Source organism: Astatotilapia calliptera, chromosome 14 (assembly GCF_900246225.1).
Source record: "Astatotilapia calliptera chromosome 14, fAstCal1.2, whole genome shotgun sequence".
Taxonomy (NCBI): Eukaryota; Metazoa; Chordata; class Actinopteri; order Cichliformes; family Cichlidae; genus Astatotilapia; species Astatotilapia calliptera.
Window position 1 is genome coordinate 23,736,563 of NC_039315.1, and position 25,753 is coordinate 23,762,315.

Consider the following 25,753-nt stretch of genomic DNA (forward strand, 5'->3'; position numbering starts at 1 on the left):
GCTAATGTCCACATGGCAAAGTGCACAAGGCACTGAGACACAAGATGGTTAGACCATTCGGGTCCTTCCTGCTGTGCACTCTGGATTTTAATATTATATTAGACAGGTGTGTCAACATGCTCTCCAGCTAGAGAGCAGTGTTTCTCACATGCATAACTATAATGAAAACTATTAATCTGTTCATTTAACTACAGAACAACCAAAGCTAAGCGCTCAGTCATGCTAAAAATGACATCACCTGCTCACGTGTGAGTCGAGCAGTGTCAGAGTACAACCCGAGTTTGCTAGAATGTGTGAAATTGTAATGAGACACGTTGTCTTGCCATGATTAATTCATGATGTTTCCCCACTTCCATGCTCAGCCTCTAGGTCATTGTGTGTATGTGTGTGAATGTATAGTAAAGAGTAGCAGCACCTTTAACTTTAAATAGTGAGCAAATTTTTTACACAGGGTTCCTGCAAAAGCTCATCTTCATGACTGTGCACATGTGCAACAAGAGTAAACAATAGGGTAGCTTTCATACTGTAAGAATTTCCTAAAAGCCTTTATTTCACTCGACTACAAAACAGTGCTGCCATTCTGCACTGATCTTTGAACAATGAAGTGGCTTTAAGCTGAATATTTGATATAATCTTACATGACAAATTGCAAGGAAGCCTGCAGTGGGTTACTGGTAGCATGTTGAATTTGCAGCTTTTATCTGAATATTCTTCGTCTTCTTCTTTGAGCTACTGCCTTTAGGGGTTGCCACAGTGCCTCATGCATCTCATCCTGTCCCCAGCATCCTCCTCTCTCACCCCAACTCTCTGCGTGTCTTCCTTCCCTACATGAATCGTCTCTGTGGTCTTCCTCTTTTCCTCCTGCCTGGCAACATATTATCCAATATATCCACTATCCTTTCTACTGTGCTCCAAACCATCTCAGCCTCACTTTCCTCACATTGTTTCCAGACCTCTCAGATGTTCTCATTTCTAACCCTGTCCATCTTGATCACTACCAATGAAAATGTTAACTCTGTCACCTCCAGCTGTGCCTCCTGTATTTTTGCCACCATCTCTAAACTGTCATCATAGCAGGTCTTACTACTAGGGCAGGGCAATATGGCCAAAAATATTTATCACAATATATATTTAAAAATTTGTGATAACGATATAATTGACGTAGGACAAAATACTTTACAATTCCACAACTTTATTAGTGCAAAAAACTCATTCAATGTATTTTCACTTAAAGAAGCAGCTGTTTGTTTTTTTATGTGCATTAAAGTTATATAAAAATTTAACAGTGCAAATCCAAATTCTTTGCTGACAGTTTAACCAAAAGGCATTTCCAGTGGAAATTGGCCGACATATCCTGAGCATAACCATATAATATCCACAAAACTTAAAAAGAGATTATACACACACAATACCGTAATATTATGTTGAAGTACAGTACGTACCACTCCGTGAGGCTCCTGACTACGGTAGCCGTAATGCTCCCACAATCCATCAAGCGGTGCGGCTTCGTAGCTTAGCAAAGTCGTACTAAAACATTTTTTGACAGATTTTTGAGCGGCGTGTACCACATAAAATCAGTTCGGTAAAGTAAACTAAGTAGATCTCATGCTCCTAGGGCTGTTCGATATAACGATATATATCGGATGACAATATAAAAACGTCAATCGTTTCATTTTACGCTATCGTTTGTTTCGTGGTGTCGCAAAATAAACTGTTTACGGCAATATTTTTTCATCATTTTGATGGTCACTGTAGTGGCTATATTAATTTCTTAAAGTTCTCTCTTTCTCTTATATTATAGTGTGCACACTACAGACGGACAAGCGCCTGTTTTTATGCGTTGTGGTTAGCAACAACGACGGTAAAACCATCGCATGTCCGCTTGTTTATCTTTCACATAAACCTTTCACAATTAAAGCTCAAGATCCTGTTGAGACTTTTCGAAATAAACAATCACGTGAAAGATGCAGGGTATTTACGGATGAGAAGCAAAAAAGGTGCTAAAAAATAAACCTTAGACTCAAACGTTAGAATAGGCTTTTCCCCGCAGCACGCCGTGTAATAAATACTCACAAAGAAACGGCGGCCGTTACAACTTATGTCTAAAAATGTATAGATTCATGCATCGGTTAAAACACTCGACTCCAGGTCCACGACTCCCACCTGGAAACACTTCCCGCAAGTCGAGCTGCCCAAGATTCACAGAATTTACAGAAAATGTTACATTTTTGTGATTTATATCGTTATCGGGACGATAGATGAGATTTTGGTCATATCGCACAGCCCTAAATCCTCCCATGCTTCTTTCAGCTCCATATCGTTGGTTCTGTAGTGTACCATGTCTTCAGCAATGTTTTGATGGTTACCAATGATGGTGAATCTTCAGTGGTGGTGCTTGTTGGCATCAGTGGTTCCTTTATTTTCTTTTGATTTAGTCATGCAGATGAGCCAGTTGATGCAGAGGGTTGGAAGTGTAGGCAGCTAAAAAAAAGGTGTGAGTGGTTTACATCCTGTTTTTTTGTTTTTTGTTTTTTTTTAAATACCGCTGAATGTAGTTGTGAACAAGCTTATATTTGCATCCTGTTAAAAAAACCAACCCATTATTAGACCTGGCCTATTTTCTGCATTGCCAATGAGGTTCTAACCACACAGTTGAAGTGTTATGTGTAGTCATACTATCATAGCGCAGTTGATTTCTTAAAAACACGCATGGATAAAAGCCAACTTTGTCCTACTTACGATACCCTGGAGATCTGCTGTTAAAGGTTCAATTTTAGGATACAAGGTATGAATTAATTTTATCCGTTTGGCTGCCGCTTTAACACGCTGCAAGAAACCTTGGAGGATTTTTTTTCTCTTGACTTTACAGTATGTTTTGTAATGCTGGAGTGCAGCCGGCAAATCCCACTTCTATTATGACTCCTGGATCATCTTTAAGATCAGGCCTTTTCTGACTTAAGAGTGGGATTTTCATGTTCTCACTTTCTCTGGGCAAACTTATTGCATGGTTATATTCCTCTCTTATACTTCTAAATCTGTAAGAGCTTCTACAGAAAACAGGGCTTCTAGTCAATGAGATCGTTGACTCTAGATGATCCTGTCTTCGATATTTAATCTTGACACCTTATGAAGTTTATACATTTTTAAAGTGCTTTATTATTGACTGGCTTTAACTGTTTAATTATTACATGATTAGTTTTCGTAGGAATATTAGAAACAGCAGTAGTAATGTTATTCAGTCTCTTTCTGCAAACATGATGTGCACTGTCTTTACCATAGCAGGCATATAAACTACCAGTCTCTGTTTGTTTCTCACCTCATAGATCCCAACTGAGAAAGCCATATGTGCACAACAACCATGCTAGTATTTTTAATGGTGTGGGCTATGAGAAAGCACAGATGGTTATTTTCACTATTCACTATTCACTCTGCTATCTTGTCAGTAGCAGTCTCGCTCACAACTCATCAAATACAGCACATGGTAAGGATGCCATGGCATCACATTTTAAAGCACTTGTTTCTGCTTAAGCCTAATTAAACCTTGAGCCTTGAGATTGTAACTGAGCATTTTTTGTTTATGCCATTGTCACACCTTCTGTCGCATTGTCACGTCACAGAATGGGAAACCTTTCCAATCTCCAGCAGGCTTATCACTGTGATACCCAAGAAAAGTTTGCCTTCTAATGTTAGAAAGTCTACGAATAAAATTCGGCAAAAGTTGGGACCATGCGCAAAAAGTAAAGAAAGCGCAGTGAGTTGCAAATTTCATAAACCATTATTTTATTCGAAATAGAACAAAAGGAAAGGACAGCATTCCTCCACCAAAAGTCCAGAAACTGGTCTCCTCAGTTACAAACTGTTAAAAGAGGAGGGGATGCTTATCGACTGGTAAAAATAGCCTTGTCCCAACTTTTTCGAGATGTGTTGCTGCCATCAAATTTAGTCTGAGCTAATATTTTCTTAAACTAGTATGGTTTTTCAGTTCATGTATTTCATATGTTTGTTTGTTTTTTTTATCTTCCACTCTGAATAAAATTAGTAAAATAAGTAAAATTCTATAAAGTAAGCTAGTAAGCAGTGTTGGGTGTAATGCGTTACTAAGTAACACGTTACTGTAATTAAATTACTTTTCCACTGAAAAAGTAGAGTAACTAATTACTGTTCATTTTTAGGTATTTTAATTACAGTTATTTACAATGTACTTGTGTTACATTGTAAAATAATTAAACTCGCTGAATATCATTATATAATTTCAATAATTTTTCTTCTAAACGTAGAAGTAAACTCTGCCGCTTTAACATCGTTGTAGTGCAGGTGCACGTCATTTCGCGCCAGTTTGCTGCATAGTTGTATTCTAAAGCGGAAGATGTCGGACTCGGCTGAAGCGAGTGGCTGTTTTATGAAATGGACATATTCCCATCTCTTCACTTTTCTGAAACAAGCAGACAAGAACATTACAGTAATATGTAAGCTATATCCTGGGGAGAAAAAACTATCGGCTGCTGTTAATAGCACGAGTAATTTACTGAAGCGCCTGACACGAGAGCATAGACAAACACTTCTGAGTGATCCTTGTTCATCATCCATGGATAACACCGCGGCAACTCCTGCTAAGCAGACAAAACCTGATTTTACTTCAGCAGCACAGAAAGCGTCTGAAGGTGAGCTTAAAAAATGATTGCAGGCTACATTGTGGAAGAGATGCTACCGCTGCTTACTGTAGAGTCTCCGTCTTTAAAAAATGTATTTATTATTTAAAGAGTTTAATTTCTATTGTTTGCCCACTCAAGGTTTATAGGGATTTTAAGAAGTATTTAGTTAAATTACTTATTTAGTAATTAAGTTACTTTTCTGACACAGTAATTTTAAATACAATATTGACTAACTAATTAGTAATTAATTACTTTTTTAAAGTAACTTACCCAACACTGCTAGTAAGCTAGCATTGTCCTTCCCATTTAAACAAATATACTTAAATGTGACAGCAAAAGATTCTGAGCATTTCTTAATATTTTGGTGATTTGGGCATGAGCATGTGTTGATACTTGTATCTCATTTTCTCACACAGTACTGGCAACTTGCTCTGTGTTGATTTCTAACATGCCCCCATTTCACTTTTTGTCGTGTTTTTTTTTTTTTTTTTTTTTTGCTTCACAGTTAGACATACAATAGTGACACGTGTGGTTTTGCTCTCATTCAAAAAAAACAAGACATCAAGGACCTGTCAGTAACGTTGCAGTTTCAAAATCACCTGCTGAAAGAATTGCCATCTTCAGAATTGTAAAGAAAGCTTCTCTGTTGAGTACATACCACATAAAACAGTTTGCAACCACTCAAATATCCTCTGTTTACAATGATAGTGATAGTTTATAGTCTTGTATACATTTAACAAAGGCCTTGTGGTTTGACAGACTTAAGCTGGTGCATGGTGGTGGGTAGGTAGTGTATGTTGAGTAGAACAGTGTGCTGCCTGCCTCCTGTGATTGGTGTCCATGGTGTCTTCCTTTGTCTGTGTGGGTTCTTGTCCATTAAGCCCTGCCTCTTTTGATTATCTGCCTGTGTGGTTGTGTGTGCGTGTGTGACTGCTTAACTTGGCCATTATCATCCTCAGCCTTGCCTTTACCTTGCAGTCCTATCACTTCCCTTTAACCTGTAGGCATTAACTGTGTGGAGAGCACGGCACACTGGGGCACAAGACGGACTTCAGCCTGAAGCAACAGTGTCTTCCTGCAGCATCGCCAAAATGAGCACAAAGTGACGGCAAACAGCCTCCCAACCTCATACATCGGAATCGGCAATCAAGAGCTGACAGTGGTTGCCTTCCCTTTAGCATTAGCGGTAGCTAAAATAACAGCTCTCGGACAGTGGCATAGTAAATGTGTAGTTGGGTGTGTGTGTGTGTAACTTGGCCTCCCAGTCCCTAGGGAGAACCAGCAAAGGAGTTGTGTTACACTCCCTGACAGACCTTATACATGTTTCATCTGCTAGCCTCAGAACAGAAGCCCCCTTTGTTATCTAATCTAGCCCTCTTCTCTCCAGCCTGAGTTCACCGCCACAAGACTGCTCTTCTAAATCAGTCAGCTGGCCACTGAGCTACACAAACACCAACAGCTGAGGAGCAGCAAAAGGACTTGGTTAAGCCTTAGATATCTACTACCAGGATCTATATGCCAGTCTTATAATCCGTAGGCTAGCATGCAGAAAGGGCTTTAACATAAACAAGACCTGAAGGGGCTATGGGAGGTCTACCAAAGATTTTCAAGGATCTCAACTGTGCCTCACTTGTTCAGCCCTGAGCTTTTCTGCAATTCTTCAAGGCACAGAATTGCAAGACCTGTAATAATCTTAAGTTGTGTATCTTAAAAGAAGTGCTTTAGGGGAGTATTTAGAGAGCTAGGCAAAAATCATGACTGACACTCTTAGACCTCCTTCACTCCAGGTGAGTGTGCCAAAAGATGCTCCAGCATACTCCGATGGAGGAAACAATGCTGTGTCAGATGGCTCTGTGCGATCCAGCTCGTCAACACCAACCCTCCGTCGCAAACGCTTCAAAATGCGCCGCATGAAGAATGTGCCCAGTGAAAGGGAGATCGAAAGAGGGCGGCCGACCAACTGCCACCTTACAGCCAGATCCCGTTCCAGCTCCAAGGAGTACCTTCAGTTGCCTTCCATCGAAATCACACCATCAAGCGACGAAGATGCTCCTTCCTGGTCGAGGTGCTCCACACCAAGTGCATCTCCTCGCCGTAAGCGTTTCCTGTTGAGGAAGTGGCTGAAGGTCAGAGAAAAGAAGGAGCAAGGCAGTGAGAGCAGGTTTGTATGGGCCCTTTCTATTCACCTAAACCCCTCTTCTTCCCTAATACCTCCATGATGCTTCATAATTCCTGCTATCTGCACTAATGATGTATCTCCTACTTGAGAGTTCAGTTGTTGGCATGGTATTTTTCAATGACTGAAGCTTTAGGTCTCTGTTTAGCTGAGTCTTATGTACTGATTGTGCTTGTCTTTCGTCCATATTTTGTTAGTTAATAAGTTAATAAATAAGTCAGATAGTTTATTTGTTAAGTGTTTTTCACAGGCAAACAGTCACAATAGGGCTGTATGCAGAAAGACTAAACTAAAAAAGAACATCAAGGGCCATAATAGCCATTAAAAAATACAAAATAAATTGCACAGATTGTTGCACCACATTAATGGAGTCACCAGAGTGTTGACCCCTGTCCACAGGTTACCCACATTAACAAGTTACATCTTCTTGCATGCAAGAGGCATACACAGTAAATGTTTTCAGTCATTTACTCATAGCTTAAAAGGTTGATCTGATTACACTATTGAAGACAGATCAAAAGGTTTAGATAATCAAAAGGTTTCCTCCTTTGAAAGTATGTGCGTGCAAAGTCTGGTATCTCAGATAAAATAATCAAGCGTGCAGCATGAGGAAAAGTCATAGTATTCTAAGTTGCAAATACAAATAATGTTGCAAATGCACTCAATTGTTCAGTCAGGCCTCTGAATGTTATTTGTAGCAGATAATCTAATTTTGCAAAGATAAACAAATGACTTAGCAAAAGAGACTAGTTAACTCGTTACTGATATCTAGAAAATACACTTTGGTGTCACAGAGGAAATAATGACAAAATTCTGATACTCTTTAAAAACAAATGATAATACTACTATTATACTACTACTACTAGTACTATAGTAATATTATAAAAAACGTAACTAAGTATGTGTTTCTCTTAGGTATTGACGAAAAAATAAAGCCAATTAATTTTAATCTTGTCTGAGATGGTGCTATGCTTCAGGTAACATTGTGCCATATTTTTGTTGCTGCCACTCTCTGTCACTGTTCCTGTGTAGTGTGTGGCTGGTAGACTTTTCCTTTTTAATATCCATTTTTTAGACACAAACAATTGTTTTATCCAATTAATTTAACGTTATCTGTTAATGTTACAGACAAGCAGGGCTGATAATATTTGCTTCCACATTAATGTTACTGCTTTATTGTTCTCCATAGGCACTAGCTTAATAATAACAGATGGCTAATGTGGCTATAAGATAATTGCTAATAGTTAAACAGGAAACCTTAACATTTATGATTTATGGTAAGCGTTAAATGCCTTAGTGTTCCTGAAGTGGGAACAGTAATGACTTCATGGAATTCCTTATAAAGTTTTGTTCAGTGTTATAGATCAACTTCAGCTGCTGAACACCACCCAACATTGTTCTTTACTTTAAAATCCATCACAAACTAACCTGTTTATCCTGCACGAAACAGCAGTATTTTAATAATAACGGAGTCTGTTTTCCAGGACATTTCACAATATGAAAAAACATAGCTTCACATCATATACAGATCCAATACCTGATTTTAAAAAATTAGGACATTGTGCCAGATTTGCTCTGTGGGTGAGCAGGTGACCATATGCCACATGGCTGGAGTGCAGCAGGCTGGGTTTGAGTCTGACCCACGGCCCTTTGGATCATAACTTCCCCTTCTCCCTCTCTTCACTTTCCTGTCTGCCTTCATTCTTCCACTATCAAATAAAAGCAAAAAATGCACCTTTAATGCAGCTTTAAATTTCCAATTTATCAAATCCCACTGAGCAGTTCTTACTTTTTAGATATATACCTCTGTAGTTTCCCCTTCCATCTGTGAGTGCCATCATTGCTCTTCCTGAGAAACACAGCTTGCAGACACACTGTGTGACAAACTGCACACAAGCAATTTGCTTTTGCTGATATTTGTTGAGCAGTGGATACACAAATAAGATCTCTTGTAGTCATTCAGGTGTTATTGTTAAATAAAAATATCCCCAAAATGTGTTAAACCTAAAGTAACACCGCTGTTTTGAAAATTTAAAGAGTAGAAAATACAGATACTTGTATTAAAATGTAGAGAGCGAAAGTTAAGAGTTAAAGTAAGAAAAATAAATACTCAAGTAAAGTACAGATACCTGAAAATTCTAGCAAAGTACAGTAACAGTATTTGTACTTTGTTACGTCTCATCTCCTTCTCAAATTCCACAGAACTATATGCAATAGAATAATTTGGTAATGTGGTGACATTTAATAACCAAAAGGTCAAAGATTAACCTCTCACAATGGGTTCACCCGAAACCGCGGCTGATTGTGACCTACACCCGTTTTCACACCTTGGCTCGTGTAATTAGGTAGAGTATCATTATCAATAGGGGGTTAGTGATAGGGCTCCACCTGTCGCTCTGAAGCTTTCGGATGAGAGGTGAAACATCTTCAAGGAAACTTAAAGAAGTCTAGATGCTTTTCTTTCCAAGCTCCTTAGAGTACGATGACCTGGATGACTGAGAAGCTTCACAGACATATTTACTTTGGCATGTTAATGTTTTACTTTTTTTCACTGGTATTCACAGCTATAACTCAGAAAAAAAGAAGGCGAGATTGTGACTGTGTTTTAATGAGACACAGAACTGGTGGCATTTACCTTTAGTTATCAGTTAGACATCTTTATTGTCTTCACTGCTCATATAAGTCTGACCTGAATCTAAACTGTAACCTGTCTGGTTGGCCTAGGAATACAAATGCATTTTGGTTAGTCTAGTTGAAAAATAATATTTTCTCCTCCCAAACCATGACAAGCTAGAAGGAAAAGCTCTGATAATTTCTCTTCTCGTTGTTTTTTTTCTGTCTTTCTTGTTTTTTTTCGGGGGCCACTTATCACTGCTAACAGCAGACAGGAATAGATTCATTCTTCCCTCCATAAATGTGCTATCTTTCTCTGAATTGAAGGCACTCTCCAGAGGTGCATAACTGCCGCAGCATCCTTGAGTGTGAAATACGGTCATTATCGAGCAGTTCTTGAGAAAATCTCTACTTCTTCCTGAAGGTGTAATGTGAACTTTCGTAAGAAGTGTTCCTCAGCTTAATAATGTACTGTGGCATAAAGCTGACATGGCTTCTCAGTGTGCTGCCTGGTACAACTGAATCTATTATGTAAAAGAAAAAAAAATACCATGCTTTAAAACTGTGTGAGAGTGACATAAATAATTCAGATGTTAATGTTTGTCGTTACTTAATTATTGCTGAAGCAGAGCAAGAAGTGCGTAAACGTCCGAGACAGTTTGTTCTGCTTCACAGTGTTCTCTCGCAGAGTTGATATTTAATATAACATTCGCTGTATCGAAACCTTTGTTATGACTGAAAGCTGTTTTCCCACATTCTTCTACTGAGTGGTCTCGCATGACGTCACATGCGCATTGCTCTACAGCTGTCCGCCATGTTGGATGTGAATCAACCACATGGTTGTTAGATACAAATGTGTATATCACGGATGGTTGACAGCAGTTCCCAGTAGTTTCTGGCCGTTGCTGGGTGAAAAGGGTTGCAAAGAAGTGGATGCACCAAAAACCTCCCAGTGAGTTTAGTTGCTTTGGTTGCTAGCAGATTCCCGTGGTTGCCTGTAGTTTTTCATGTTTGTCTGCAAATACTCACTCACTACTACTAGTTGGTAAATGAACTGGTTCTTATATCAGTAGCTTTTCGACTCTACCTACCTTATTCATCACATGATAGAGGCATCTGAGAGAAATTACAAATGCCACAAAATATCTTTTACATAATTTTTCTTTCTCATCAGTAAACCCTCATGCCTTACAAGTGGGGGATCTTTCTTCCCGGAGAAAACATTCCCATGAGCATACAAATTTTTTCACTCATGACTCATGAGTGCTTTGTATTAATTTGCAGTGACCCTTTCCTGTAAAGTGGCTCCAAATCATGCCAGTAAAATGTCCCTAAAACTGTAAGTTCCTGGAACCTTCACTGTCGGAGTCGGTCATTCTGTTTTTTCCCTTAATTCATCATCAATCTGTAACATTCCCTGACTTTGACTCCATACTGTTAACATTCATATAAATATCTACTACAATATCTGATGGCTCACTACGAAAAACGTATGAATGAAATAAATTGTTATTGTGTTATTTTAGGCAGCTTTTGTTGGCATGCAGCTTGAACCACCACTGCGACCTCCAATTTCCAATGCAATTGGTTTTTCTCTTATTTTGGAGTCTTTTCATACAAACAAACAAATGGTAACTCTAGATTGTGGAACCTAAAAAAATAATAAATAAGCTGTCATTCATGAATACTGTAGTTAGTTGTTTGCTGTTCAGTTCATTTAAATTGGATATAGTTTATCCTCATGCTATTGCATTCTGGAGGTTCTAAAATTAAGATAAATTACCACCAGAAGTTAATTTAGATATGAAATATGAAGGGTATAACACACCACATCATTCTTTCTTTTTAAAAGGCTTTTAGCTTAGTAGTTGTTTTTTGAGTGACATAGGCACGGCACAAAAGCAGCAGCCGAAGTAAAACCTATTAATCTTGTGCTTTTTAAAATGCCTACATTGGTTTTGTGACTTGAAGCCTGCTTTAATTTCCCAGTTAATATACAAACGTAGCAGAGCTTTTATATTTAACCACATCTTTGTAGATTTATAAAGGGATCTGGTGCTGTTACCTTGGTTACCTTGGTCTTCTCTTCTGAAAGGCTTTAGAAATATTATATCACATTATATTATATATAATAGCAGGTATTTAGAAACATTTTTTGAGATGTAAGGAGAAATTTTACATAAGCACTCTTATGTTTCATTTACATATAGGGTGTCGAAAATGTTACCTGTCAGTACTTGTTTTTAGTGTGTAAATGTCACATAAAATCAGCAGTAGAAATGTTGTGCCCCCAAAATGTGTACATAAGCTTTGTGATGTGAAACCTGCTTCTACTCCTCAGTTAATATACAACTCTGGCAGATCCTTTACAGATAGTCAGATGTGTTGCAGTGTGAAAGAACTCTGTTTTCTCCTCATGGAAACACTCAGAAGTATTTCACTAGGATGAAATTAAGACGTTTTACGCTTCCTGTAGTAAATCAGCTCTGCCATGATGCCTTTTACATTTCTGTAGAATACAATTGATTTATTTGACTCTGACTGCAGTTTTAAAATTCTTTAAATAATTAATTCTTTGTTATACAACTTTAGCTCTTTCATCACTGACATGGAAGGCCAATCAGTTTTCCTCTCATCAAACTGCTTTAAATGTTTAAATCTTTAGTGATGAATGTGAAATCATGAAATCATTTAAGTGTTATTGATTTTAATCCTCTCTAAGTAAAGCCTCATTCTTTGTCCAGCCTGAGTGTTTTTACTTATCCCTTGTCGCAGTATTGACATGTTATCCTGTTTCATCTTAATCTTGTCATTCTGATGTTTTTCTCGTCTTGTGGTCTGACACATTCGGTGTGCACACTGTGTGTGCATGTGGACCTATGTGTATCTCTGCGTGTCTAAGATAGTGTTTCAAAGAACAGAGGGAGCTTACAGACACAGTGGAAGCTGCTGCTTGATAAGAGCAGAACAATTTCCAGAAAGTGGTAGAACATTTTTACCTGGTTTGACCCCTACTTGGTCTAAACATAAATATTTCAGCTACTCAACAGAAAAAAACTGAGGTTTGAAGAGATTTCCAGAACTCTGCTGTTCTTCAGGTAGTTTCATTGCAGTCGTAGAAACAATGTTGGTATTTTTGTGTCATTATGTGAACAATAGAAGTTTCTGAGTTAAAGAGCAGTGCTGATTACATGTCAAAACCAGGTGAATTCTTCTACTTTAAAGTGTAGAGTGGTTAGTTTGGTCAACCATGGTCAACATTTGTCGTAATGTCTGTAGTTTTACGCATAGAGGTTAAAATCGTCTTCAAAAGACATAAAATTTAACGTTTTAAGCAAGAGAAGATTTTTTTTCATGGTTTTAGAGTAGAAAAAGAAAAAAATCATCACGTAGTTTGTAAAACTTTGAGCAGCCTAAGTGGTCTGAGCTCTAATATAATGTTTGCAAAGTCTTTATTAGGGTTATGACTTCATAGGGAAGTCTGGGTGATGCACATTTCAAAGCTATACAAACCCTCTGACTTGGGGAACATCTAAATAACTGCATAGCATCTATAGTCACATGCTTGGATTGTGAACAGAGAAGTTTCATTGTTGAGAATCGTCCATCTTTATTTCCCCTGCTGCTTTCAGTGTGAAGGCACTGTGTGTCCATCTGGAGCACAGGGGAGCCGGTGACTTAACAAGGTCTGGAAATTTAAATAATTGCTTCTCATTAAGCAGCGGGAAGAAGATGGCAAAGTTTTGTCAGGTAGACAGTTCCACAATTCACAGTGACTTAAAATCATAGTTAACAAGAACACCGGAGGACAAGTTGACTTCTGGAAGGTAAAGATATACTTTGAGAGAGCACTCTTTGTACATGTCAAGCAGGATTGATAGAAAGGCAAATCCTCTCTAAGTGTTTGACTGCATTAGACTGGAATAGTAATGCACATTCTGGTCTGTGCAGTGACACCTACACAAATATGACCTGTCTGCTTACTGCCAAGTGAAATATTTGCAAATTAATTTTAAAAAAAAGGAAAGAAAAGCCTGGAGTCTTTGGAGTTAAGTCCTGGGCACTGATGAAATTAAAGTGAACTTTTTGGCCTGAATGAGCAACAGTGCTAGAAGCTGAAAAAGAGGAGGGTTTCAAAATTGGACAACGTAAGAGGTGCAAGCCAAGGTTTTGTCAGAGTTCCCAAGCTTAGCATCGGAAAAATAAAAGCTGAAGGAAGTCACAGAACTAGAAGCTTTATTCTGGAGGTGTAGGTTAAAATCCCCCCAGACAAGAACTGAAAGAATGTAGTGGCTATAAAAAGTGTTTATAAACTGATGGGCTGTTATTAACTACTAACCATCAAGCCGCATATTTGCAAAGTTCATTTTCCCTTTCGTTTTTTTTAAAACTGTTATTTACTAAATAAAGAAAGAAAATATGTATCCTGCGAACTGTAAACCAGTCACTGCTTAATATTTAAAGATGAGGAGATACAATATAAATTATAAACATGGATCATACGTGATCGAAGTTTGGATTATGTAGCTTTGTTGTCCTTGATTTCGTTGTACCTTTTAATATGTTGGTTTAAAAAGGAAAAAGTAAGAAAGTATAATGAATAGTGTCGGGGTATTGTACTAATTGTGTACGAGCAATGAATAATTCAGTCTGGATTGACTCCATGTCTACATTCTGTTCTTGTCATTTAGAATGAGCATGCTCTGAAGGACAGAGATATATACACCAGAATAAACACATCTGATTAGAGTGCATACAGTATGTCTTAGCCTTGAGTGAACAGCTTGCAGTGGAGGAAGCAGGAGGGAAGATAGGAACCCGACAAAATGATATGAAATTGCAAAAATGTATCTTTTGAGTGACATCTGCAGTCAGGAGTCAAGTTTTTGTACCAGAAAAGCAGCAGATGATCCGATAAAGCTAATTTTAGCTTGTTTATTGTTTTCGCTGGGGTTTTCTTTGTTACATTTTGTTACATGATAACAATTATTAACTACTTTTCATTTATATTAGTAGCCGTGCATACATGTGTATTATTAATAGTAAAAACTTAAACGTTCGAAAAGAACATTACAGATTACTAAAATAACTGATTAACTCGGACAAGTATTTTCAAAGTGCGTCAACAATTTCCCAAAATAATCTCAGGCTTCCAAAATCTGCATTTTTCATACATTCCAGCATCTCCTCCAGGCTTGGACAGCTCATAGCTGCTTTAGGAAATAGGTCAAGGCATCCTGCAGACTTAAGAGTGTGAATTAATGAAGACCTTTTTTCCCAACAGACTGGCTTTATTCTTAAATGTCAAAGCGTGGATGAGAATAACTGCAGAATTTTAAAATGCTCGGGAAAAAACGCTCTCTATTACTAGTGTATTAGTCATATACTATATAAGACGTAACTGATAAATAAACTGCAGCTTGTGCATTATTTGTGGTGTAGCAGAAACAATCCTAAATCTCTTCAAAAGATCTCTGGCTCCTAAGCTGTTCAAGCCCCATTTTTGTGAATGAATATTTTCTCTCTATATATATATATATTTAAACATCTGTAACCCCCCCCCCCCCCAAAAAAAAACAAACAAACTGCAGAACTCTTTTTTTTTTTCTTTGCATAGCCCATGTCATATATCGCCCTCTAGTGTTACCATGGGATATGTGCATGCAAAAACTGTAGCTGACACATACTTTACATGCTGACAGTGTGAGAGTTGAAACTAATAGATGAAATGTATTTTTATATAAGTTCACGCATAGAGTTTATTTGTATGTATGTTTGCTTTTGTTGTGTTTTTCTTTTTTTTTCTTTTTTCTTTTAGGGAGAAATAGGCCAAAAATAAATACATTTTAGATGCAACGTCTGTATCTTTTCATTTTTGCTGGAACTGTGTGACACTGACTGTCACCCTCATTTTCTTGCAGCAGCCAGCAAAGCAGCCAGCAAAGCAGCCTGCAGAGTAGCCATGAAGACGAAAGCAATCGCTTCTTGACTCCATTGATCCGAGAGGAGAGGTGAGCAAGTGTGTAACTGCTGCACACATTTGCCTTTGCATGAGACACTTTTTATGTGGTAGAGCAAGAGGACTTTTAACATGTGTTAGCAAACCAAGTCGAAGCTGGGATTTGAAGGTCAAACCCAGGAAGTTATGTGCTACACTGCAAGGGTCACTCTGTAAAAATTTAATTTATTATTAGAGGAATTATGATGCTGTGAGCATCAGTGAGGGCACATACACTGTGTTTTGTGTGTCTATCTGATACAGTCATTCAAAGTGAAAGAACAATGAAGTCAGTGTTTTTGGTCATTTCATATGCAGTCTCTGGTTATTGCATATATTCTCCAGTAGAGGGCAGTCCAAGGTCTATTTTTTTTGCCAGTAGTGACGGTGAGGCAAAAAGATTGGTTGTGGCTTTACATTTAGATATTTCATCAGTTTCATAAAAATGCTAATTGAAGCCTCATTCAAAAAAACATTATTTTTTTCTTCGAGGGGCCTTGTTCTGTGAAAATAGATTCAAATGAAGCTTTTGAACCATCCATAAATGCCACGCTCTGATTTTCCTTCTGATGTGACATTCATGAGAACTACAAACTGACAGAGAAGGTTCTTTTACTGGTGCCTACGCCGCAGTCATCTGAAAGCGGTGATATGTAACTTCTCCCACAGCAATTAGAGGCTCTGCGTCCCAGAGCTCAGCTTGAGTTGAGAGATTAGCTCTTTGTCACTCTTTGGTGCAGTTATCACAGCATCACTACTGAGAAGTAAAATCAGTAACTGAATCTGGTGCTTAGGCGTGTGCATGTCTTTATTTGTCATACGTGTGTCGGCCTGTGATGTGATATCCAGTTTTTATGGCAATTTTTACAATCAGTAAAGCTGTAGAGAAGCCTTGATAATACATGTGGTAGTTTTCAGGCTGAGTAAAGGAAACAAAAGCAGAGTCTCTAGTGTGGTCTCTGTCCCTGCACAGCAAACCCATATGGAAAAGATAAATATAAATCTTATAAAGTTTGTATCTGTCTTGTGTGAAACTTGTATGAAAAGCATACAAGAGTGAAAACACATATAATATCCTTTGAAAAATTATATAATGAAACTTGTATGTTTTGGATACTTACTAAAACAATATATGAAAGTAATGAGAAAGTGGCCACTTTCATGAGTAAATCATGTAAGTTTTTACTATTTCTTTTCCATATGGGAACTTTAGCTGTTCATCTGCTATAAATATTAAAATAATAATTTTTAAAAAGATGAGGATAAGGAACTTTGTTAGATCGCTGCAAAAATTAAACAGATTTTTGCATAAGAAAACCTGCACACCAAATTTATAAGTCTTTCAATCCAAGGGTGGTGCTTAAAATCACACCAGATAATGACAACCTGCAGGTAAAAAAAACACAAGACTGTGTCAATAATTATTCTTCTAAACTGGCTAATTTCATGCTCATAATGTTATGTGGTGTGCCAAAAACAGAGTAGAATCTGGTTAAAATAAATAGTTTGTTGCTTTAGAGCAAATAAACTGCTGCTCATATTGTTCACGTGCAGAGCTAAGATTCAGTCAAGCATGATGCAAAAGTAGGACATCCTGAAGAGAAAATTTGCAAGAATCCCCTCCGTCTAGCCTCTGAATAACCACCCACTTAGTTGTCTTTGCTTTTAGCTCAGTCTACCAGAGCTGTGCACTACACCTCCACTGTTTCTCTCTGTCCTGCTCTCCCTCCCGCGCACTCTCCTCGCTCAGTGTCTCCTCTTACTCAAATCAGGAACAGCACCTGTGAAACCTATGGGATTTTTTGCCGCTCTTTTCTTTGCTGCACTGGTGATAGCTAGTGAGGTTTGTCTGCAGCAGCTGCAGGGAGAGCAGCGTTCTGTAGCCGGCTTTAGAGGGCACGGAATGTCATGTCTCCTCTGCAGGTAAAAACAGCTGGATTTCTGCCCGGCGGCTGCCTTCTCGCAAACTTCGCCCGTGTCGTCATCTCCATGCCAGTCACGCTTGTGTTTTTTGCTCTCTCTGCGTTTGTCTGTCTGCCTGGTGTGCTGCAGTTTTTGCTCGGTGTATGATGTGCGCAGCTGCATTTTCTGGTGAAGTGGCAGCAGGCTAACACAGTATGTGAACGTTTAGCTGCCTCAGCCAGATTATCAGGGCATCTGTGGAGGTTTTTGGGAAGGACGTGAAGACAAGTTTGCTCATTCCCTGTCATTGTCATGTTTTTGGTTTCGTTGCCTCTGACGCTTCTGCTCAACTCCTCCACTTTAACTGCAGATAGTGTTATGTAATATCACAATGTGACTTTGCTAAGTGAGTGTAATATGACTCATCGGTGAAGATGATGCAGCACATGATTGTGAGTTGTGAATGAAAATTTGTGCATTGTGAGACATGCCGGATCAATTTGCAGAATAGAGAATACGTTTATGTAACTACAGTGAAATTGCCAGGCTGTCATGTGACACTTAGCTTTAAAGCCCCTCCCTTCTCAGAAGGTTTAAGTAATATATCCGCAGCTATATTTCCACCACCATATGAAGCACTACAATGCAGCAAGCAGACAGAGATGGACTTTATTTAATCATACACTGGGGAAGCTCACCCCCTCCAGATATCTATAACTAGATTATAAATGCTCAAATATTGAATTAATATACACTGTGTGTTTTCATTCTTACATAATGATATCAACCTTTCTGCAAACAGTTGCAGTCTGATTTGGACTGACTGCAGTCACCCTCTGATTGTTGAAGGTTTGTAAATAATTGTACTTAATTTGTAAATGCAGACAGATTGCCAACATGCTGCCATCAGTCTGAATGAGTCTTTGTCAACTTAACGGGACAACTTGGTTTCAAGCAGGTTGTATTCTGGTTTTATTACTGTAGAACAGGAAGGCTCCTCAGTGTCTGGTGATTCCTGCTTCTAATTCCTTTCTTGTTTGGGTGGTTATTTGAGCTACTGTTGCTTTCCTGATAGTTCAAAGTAGTCCGACCAATCGTTTTTCCGGGGAAATCCCAGTAGGGACGCAGTTTCTGAAATACTGAGACCACTCTGTTTGGCATCAATCACCGTGCCACACTCAAAGTTTCTTCCCATCCTGATGCTCAGTTTGAACGTTGGCACGTCATCTGACCAGTGCCTACATCCAGCTACATCCCTAAATATAATTGCTTCCAAGTGATTGGCTGATTAGACCATTCTGTTAACAAGCAGTTGTGGACATGCGCCTCACCTCATGCGTCTCAGGTAAATTATAGTTAGTGAGTTTGTAAAACTATATGAATATATAATGAATGCAATAGATTCTTTACATGAGTTGTTCTAAAGTGAGGAGTTATAGTTATTTAGAAGAAAAAGAAAGTGTTTTTTTGATGTCACAACCACATAATATGATGCAGAGTGTTTCAGCTGTTAGATAAAAGCCGTGTCTGCAGTACGCTATGACTGAATGTGCTTTTTCCCCCGTGCAGGTCTGACAGTGCAGCGGACAAAATCAGGTGAGTCTACTTCCTCATCGTCCCCGTAGAGGTGGTGGCATGCATCGTATGCTGGTGAGCTTATCCACCGTGACCAGCCTTACTGTCACCCCATCTGCCCTGGCCCCACCCACCCCTCATGTGACACAGATTCACGCCTTTGTCCACCAACCAAGGTGTCTGAATACGCTTTACATTTGGAGAGGCCAGCAGTGAATACAGTTGCAAGCCATGGAATGCCATTGTTATCTTTTATTGGACAAACAACATTAGACACAAACAGGGCTTTGTAGGTTGGGCACTGTTGTGGAGATTGTAGTCCTTTAGCTACCCAGCCGGTGGCAGGTCAGCACTGTGCACTCACACTGTGGGCACAGACACTTTGCTCTTTGGGGTGTGAAGGCTGTGCAAGAGAGACTGTGCTGGACCTGAAGCAAAAAGGTCCAAGGCGTACACTGGAAAGGTGAGTGTGATTGGCTACAAGCAAGTCTTTGACCGGCAGCATGACGGGAAATTATATAAGTTGCTGTTTCTACGTTTCTGACTTTAGGACTGCTCTCCAATGTTGAGTCAGAGTGTAGTCAACCCAGTAATAGATATACTGTACTAACTTTCAGACATGGTGTTGAGCATGTTTTATTTTATGTAGAAAGTGATACTGGCAGTTTGTTATGAGGCCATAACCATGTAAGCGCTTTGCTTTTTGATGTGTGCCTGTGTTTGATGCTCGCAGCGATCATTCAGGAGAAATGATGTTTGTGCAGCACATTTTCTGAGCTGAATGAACACTGTTATTATTCTGTGTTTGTGTGTGTGCAATCTGGTATGCGTGTGTCTGCTTTGGTATGCTTTGAGTGGTCAGTCATGCGAGTTTGGTGACAAGTAGGCCAGTCCAGGTTTAAACCACTAGGAGTCTCTGTACTCCGGCATTTAGTGCAATGCCTTTCAAGCCAGGAGCCGTGCCTTTTGTGGGAAAATTGATGGTAATTAGATGTTGATTTTCCTTTTCTTCCTAGTTAATGCTTGTTGAATTTGTGAGGACAAGGGACTCTGAGAATGTCTGAAATTTGTTTTGGATACACAGGTGGCTCAGCTGCATGTTGTATACGGTGGGCAAACCTTCTGAATGACAGTGGGTGTATTTTGTAATAGTGAGTGTTAACTATTAGTCCAAGAGATGCTGCTTTTGTTGCATTTTGTTTGATTGCCATCTTCACTTAAACACCTCTGCATTTTTAGAATGATTCATGCATTCTGCTTCGGGTAGGATGGCAGAACAACAGAGGTGGATAACTGCCTATTGAGAGGAAAACACAGAACTGAATGGTTATGAGTGCATATGATAGAATATAATTAAACAATAGCAGTAAAATTTTTAATGATTAGTGAGATTAGTTGTTAAAAAACAAGATGTACTAACACCAGTCATACATTTAAAAAAAATAAGGGAGGAGGGGGAATTTAAAAAATGCTGATCGTACTATAACAGTGCAATGTTTTGATGAGAAGTCTTAAGTCCTTGCATTTTTATTAATGTTGCTGAAGCTGACGTCCCTCCGCAAAATGTGTTTCCCCACACAGCAGAAACTACTCTGAGCAAAGAGCTCAAGGTGTTGACCCAGTCGCCAAACTCCCTAAATCCAATCAAGCATGTGTGGGGTTAGGGATGGGTACCGGTTCTGACATAAACGGTAGTAACCAGACCGAAAAGCAGTGCACATTTCGGTGTTTTATTTCGGTGCTTTTTTTCCCCTGAGATGTCATGCACTTTGGATTCCAGCCAATCATTTTACCTTTGCGAGCGTAGTAGGCGGGCTCAGGTACGTACGTTCTTTTAGAGCAGAGCTACAGATTAAAAATGCCCAAGGCGAAGCGGTCAAAGTCTGGCTGTACTTGATAGCAAAAGATGCAAACTCAGCAGCCTGCAACAAGTGCTTTAAGGTGATACTGTGCAAAGGAGGTAACTCCTCGAATCTGATGAAACACCTGGCAACGTATAGCATTTTGTTAAAAGCCAAGAAATGCGGCGTATTCGATAGCTTGCTGCGAGACCTCACACCGTGTGTGCACATCTACTGTGGGTGGGTTGCCTGTTATCGGTCGCAACATCCCCCAAAAACCCGAAGAGTAGAGTCCTGGCCCCTAGCCCTGCCAGTGTAGCAGAAATGATGACGGATGAAGATGGCAGCAGCAGCCGTTCTTCTCTGTGTGAGTAGCTTAATGTTGTTCGTGTGTAATTTACGTTGAGTAGGCTAACCACATTATTAAATTAATGCATGTAAGGTGAACTAGCAAACACCGTCATAGTTACATGTCTTCTTGTTTGATGGCAGATACTCCCTTCACCCTGGCCAAAAAGGCTAAAATGACCAAAGAAAAAGTGGAAAACAGCCAAACATGAGAGGTTTTTGGACAAAGTTTGTTTTTCATTGATTAAGCACTGCTTCCAGCCAAGAGTGATGCCATAAATCCCCTATAGCTGCAGAAAAGGCACACATTGTTATCTTTTTACAAAAAAACAGCTGAACATGAGAGGTTTTTGGACAAAGTTTGTGTTCTCCATTCTTTAAGCACCGGTTTAAGCACCGGCACCGTTTCAAAAGTACCGGTTTGGTACTGGTATCGGATAAAACCTAAACGATACCCATCCCTATGTGGGGTACAGTGTGAAAAGACCAATCCGTGAGGCCCATCCCACAGCCAACAGGACCTAAATCTATCTCCGTAGACCTTGTAACAGGGCTAAGTAGTGAGACAGACTGCTTAAGATCAATACTTATTTATAGGAGCACCGGTAAATAATGCATGCAAAAAGCCCTTTGGTTAGGTAAAATGTAATGCAAGTGTAATTAGAAACCTTTCAGTTTTGATGAGGAGAAAGAAGCTCTGATGCATTCTTTGCATGGAAAATTTAATGGGGTTACTCAGCAATTATCTACATATACATTTTCCAGGAAATTCGGAAAAATGGTTCGGAATGTTGCATTGTTTTTCAAGTGAGAAAGAAATACAAAAGCCTAATAATGAGCACAACCTATAATTATTATAAATGTGATAATGTCTGCGTTATCCTGTGTTAAAGCACGTTGCCATACATGCTGGCTAGGTTTATGCTACATACATTAACATTATTAGCATTGTTTGAGTTCTGCCCAGCTCATTGGATAATAACTAATCTAATAATCACAGGCACCAGCCATATAAATGAAAACATTTGCCTCTGAATGACTGACTGACTTTAGTTGTGTTTCTTTGTTGTGTTGTTGTTGTTGTTGTTGTTTTTATGCTGCAGCCAACTACCAATCAAAACGTGGTCCATAAAGAGGCTCCTCATCAACTAAGATTTGGTTGGCTAATAATGGACACCCCTTACATTAGCTGTGATATTTATGCTTCTGAGATTCTTCCAAACAGTCCTGCCTTATCCTCTCTGCCTTTGCTCTAATGCCTGCATTGCTTTTCTGCTTTCTCAAATGCTGGATTATCGATCAATGTCTGTGGTTAGAGACATTAGCTTCCAGTGATGGAGGTCAGCATAATCTGATCTTGCCCTTTACTTTGTGAGACAGGCCCAGAAAAGCAAAGATTCAACATATTTGAAAACACACTAGTCTGGCTGTGGGTGACTTTCACTATACAGGCAAGAATTCACGTAACATATGATGAGATTTTTAATTTAAAAACAATAAATACATAAATAAAAATGAGCTAAAACTATGGATGCAATTTTTACCAGGTATTTCATGACCATTAAATTTTTTATTGACCAAAAAATATATATTTGTTTATAACATACAGTGTTGAACCACCTACAGCTGATTCCTGCCTTACTCCACGTCTAGCTCAGGCTGTGACCTCAGAGGAGACTTTTTTTATTGTTTTTTAATTATTTATTTATTTATATAATAAATTTTCAGTGAGCACTTGCTAGAGCCATTACGTCTGGAAAGAGGAAATGAATGCATGACGCAGCTGCTGTTTCTTCTCCATATTCATTCAGTATCTGTGTGCATGCATTCACTGAAGCACTGATGTGGCGTCCTCACAAGCATACTGTGATGCGGTGGCTGAGGAACAGGAAAGCGTAACTGCAGCTTTTAGTGCAGACACGGAGACAGAGGGAAGCAGAACAGGATGGGGGGCTGATAACGCAACGACAAGAGGAAAAGAGGTGAAGGACCACCCTCGTCGAGCATAACCGTTCGCAGGGAGCCTACCAAAGGGACCTACCCACACACACACACCATGACCAGGCAGCCAATCAGTGCGCTCACATCCTTGATCCATCCTCCCGCGTACAACTGCTCATCCATGGCTCTGCAAGCAGATGTGAGGTGATACAGTAGAAAGCGACTGTGAGAGCCACTTAGACTGAAAACACAAGCTCAGTGTGTGTTTTCTTTTTATTATTATTATTATTATTGTTATGTATAGGAAGGAAGGCAGTGATTTGACAATAGCTGGAATAATGAGCAGCTGGTTCAGTTTCTGTCAAGATATAAGCATTTAGTCAGCCTGGACATCCTGCGGCTTCCGAACAAGCATTTTAGCTTTACAAGTGTCTGTATCACTTTGGTTTGCTTGCATCGGAGACATTATGTCTCATTTGACTGACACTGGATGTGCTGCTTGAAAGATAAGGACGACGGGGATTTCGACATTTGGTGATGATGATGACAAAACATGTTGGATAAGTGACACTTTGACAACGGAACAAGGGAAGAGAGGCCATGAGAGCCAGGAGAGAGGCCAGGATGGTGTCTGCCTGTTCACCATGCACAAACATAAGGTCAGCTCTCATGTCTGTTACCGGTGTGCAGTTGCAGAATGTTTTCAGCCCTGGAGTTAAAGTGCAACAACCTCTATTCTTAATCCTAAACCGTAAAATAGTTTATAGCATTAGTATAAAGTATAAAATGTGTTAGCATAAAAAGGTGTTATGAAGTGTCAAACGGGCTGACTAACTGTATCTAGATGCATGTGTGTGTGTGTGTGTGTGTGTGTGTGTGTGTGTGTGTATGTATGTATGTATGTATGTATGTATATATATATATATATATATATATATATATATATATATATATATATATATATATATATATATATATATATATATATATATATATTAGAGATGGACCGATCCGATATTACCTATCGGTCCGATACTGACCTAAATGACTGGATCGGATATCGGAGAAAAATAAAAAATGTAATCCGATCCATTAAATATCACGAAAGCACCTCACAAAACTTGCAACACACCGTAACTCACCTCAGAACGTTAGCAGTCGGAGCAGTATGCATCACGTGATAGAGCAGCTGTGGCATGCGGGACCTGTCGGTGGTCTGGATAGCATGTGGAGCTTCGCTAGCAACCCGGCATTTCATCTCCGACAAAGTTATCCCGAGAGAAGTAAAGCAAGTGTGTAAGTCCATCTCTGAATGTTTGTAAAGCATTCCTGCGTTAAGCTTAACAAGCGACTGCCTCTCCGGCTGCTACTTCAATCATGAAACTGCTTAACGATCAGCTGATCGGCTTTTCTGTCGCAAGTCCGTGTCTCTAGTTTGCTTTTGGCCCACGTTGCACCAGAAAGAGGAAACCAGCGGCTGAACAACAGCAGCACGTTTAAGCTTGATCAGCTGTTGTTAGAATGTATTTAATATTACTTTCTACACCAGGATCTTTTTCTACGTAGCTGACGCTGGTAACTGTGCAGGGGCGGATCTAGCAAAGTTTAGCCAGGGGGGCCGATAGGGCATTAACAGGGAAAAGGGGGCACAAAGACATACTTTTCTTTCTTATTCTCATTTAAAATGTCTAGCTTTTAATAAATAATTATCTGACAGCCAAAGTTTTAATTTGATGCAAAATGTATAGAAGTCCATTACTGTATATAGTAACTATTAAGTCTAATATATATACCCTAGTAAGCTATAGTACTTTTTCCTTTGGGAAGGTACCATCTGTGCAGTCTGCAATTTTGTTGAAGAAAGATGTTGAATCTATTTAATATTTCTTGAAAAATAATTGATTTCTGTGCATTTTTTTTTCACACTGCATCAAATTAAGGTTGATTACGTCGATTAAGCATCATGAGGTGGAGTGTGAGGGGTGGTTCCCTATTTTTTTATTTTTTTATTTTTGTTGTTGCTGGGAGTTGGAACCCTATTAGTTAGGTTGCTTAATATTTATTCTAAGTACTCTTTAAAATACCAGAATAGGGAGGATGGTGTAGGTTTAAGTTTATTAGATTGATCAGTATTGCTGTACTATGAAATATTTTTTTTTGCATACAGGTATAACAGAATAGCTTTAGTGTAGCTGTTGTTTTAAACTTGAGTATGAACTTATACAAAATGCAGCAAGATATTTAAAAAACAGTTTTGTTGATTAAAAAACACTATATCGGATTCATATCGGTATCGGCAGATATCCAAATTTATGATATCGGTATCGTATCGGACATAAAAAAGTGGTATCGTGCCATCTCTAATATATATATATATATATATATATATATATATATATATATATATATATGCTGTACCCTTTTCTGTTTGACCTTTGCTGAAAAACTGTCCAAAGCAGGTTTTTAAATGTCAATTGCTTTAGCTTTTTTTGTTCTTCTAAGTTGCTTTATTATTTAAATATTTTTATGAATGTCTTGCAGCTGTACACTAATATAAGGTTATGCATTTTTAGACATCGTACATTACAAAACATTGTTATACATGTAGATTCATAAATATAAGTTTAGTTCATATGATTTCATAATGTGCTGCTGCAGGGACTACACTGTTTTCCATGTTTTTTGTAGGGTGGGGCTTGGGTTAAAA

At 38.8% G+C, this 25,753-nt stretch overlaps 1 protein-coding gene across 14 annotated transcripts in view; it reads left to right on the forward strand.

Moving 5' to 3' along the window:
* gramd1bb (GRAM domain containing 1Bb) overlaps window positions 1-25,753 on the forward strand; it is a 109,553-nt gene that overhangs the window by 37,062 nt on the left and 46,738 nt on the right. For 8 of the 14 annotated variants that reach the window (XM_026193660.1, XM_026193661.1, XM_026193663.1 and 5 more), the window contains exons 2-4: window positions 5,657-6,813; window positions 15,363-15,452; window positions 18,911-18,937. In XM_026193660.1, the coding sequence (XP_026049445.1) occupies window positions 6,407-6,813; window positions 15,363-15,452; window positions 18,911-18,937 (524 nt within the window). In that variant the 5' untranslated portion in view covers window positions 5,657-6,406. Of the gene's footprint in view, window positions 1-5,656; window positions 6,814-15,362; window positions 15,453-16,937; window positions 17,363-18,102; window positions 18,687-18,910; window positions 18,938-22,157; window positions 23,706-25,753 lie in introns of those variants that run through there. The other 6 variants (XM_026193675.1, XM_026193676.1, XM_026193667.1 and 3 more) reach the window with 6 other exon arrangements.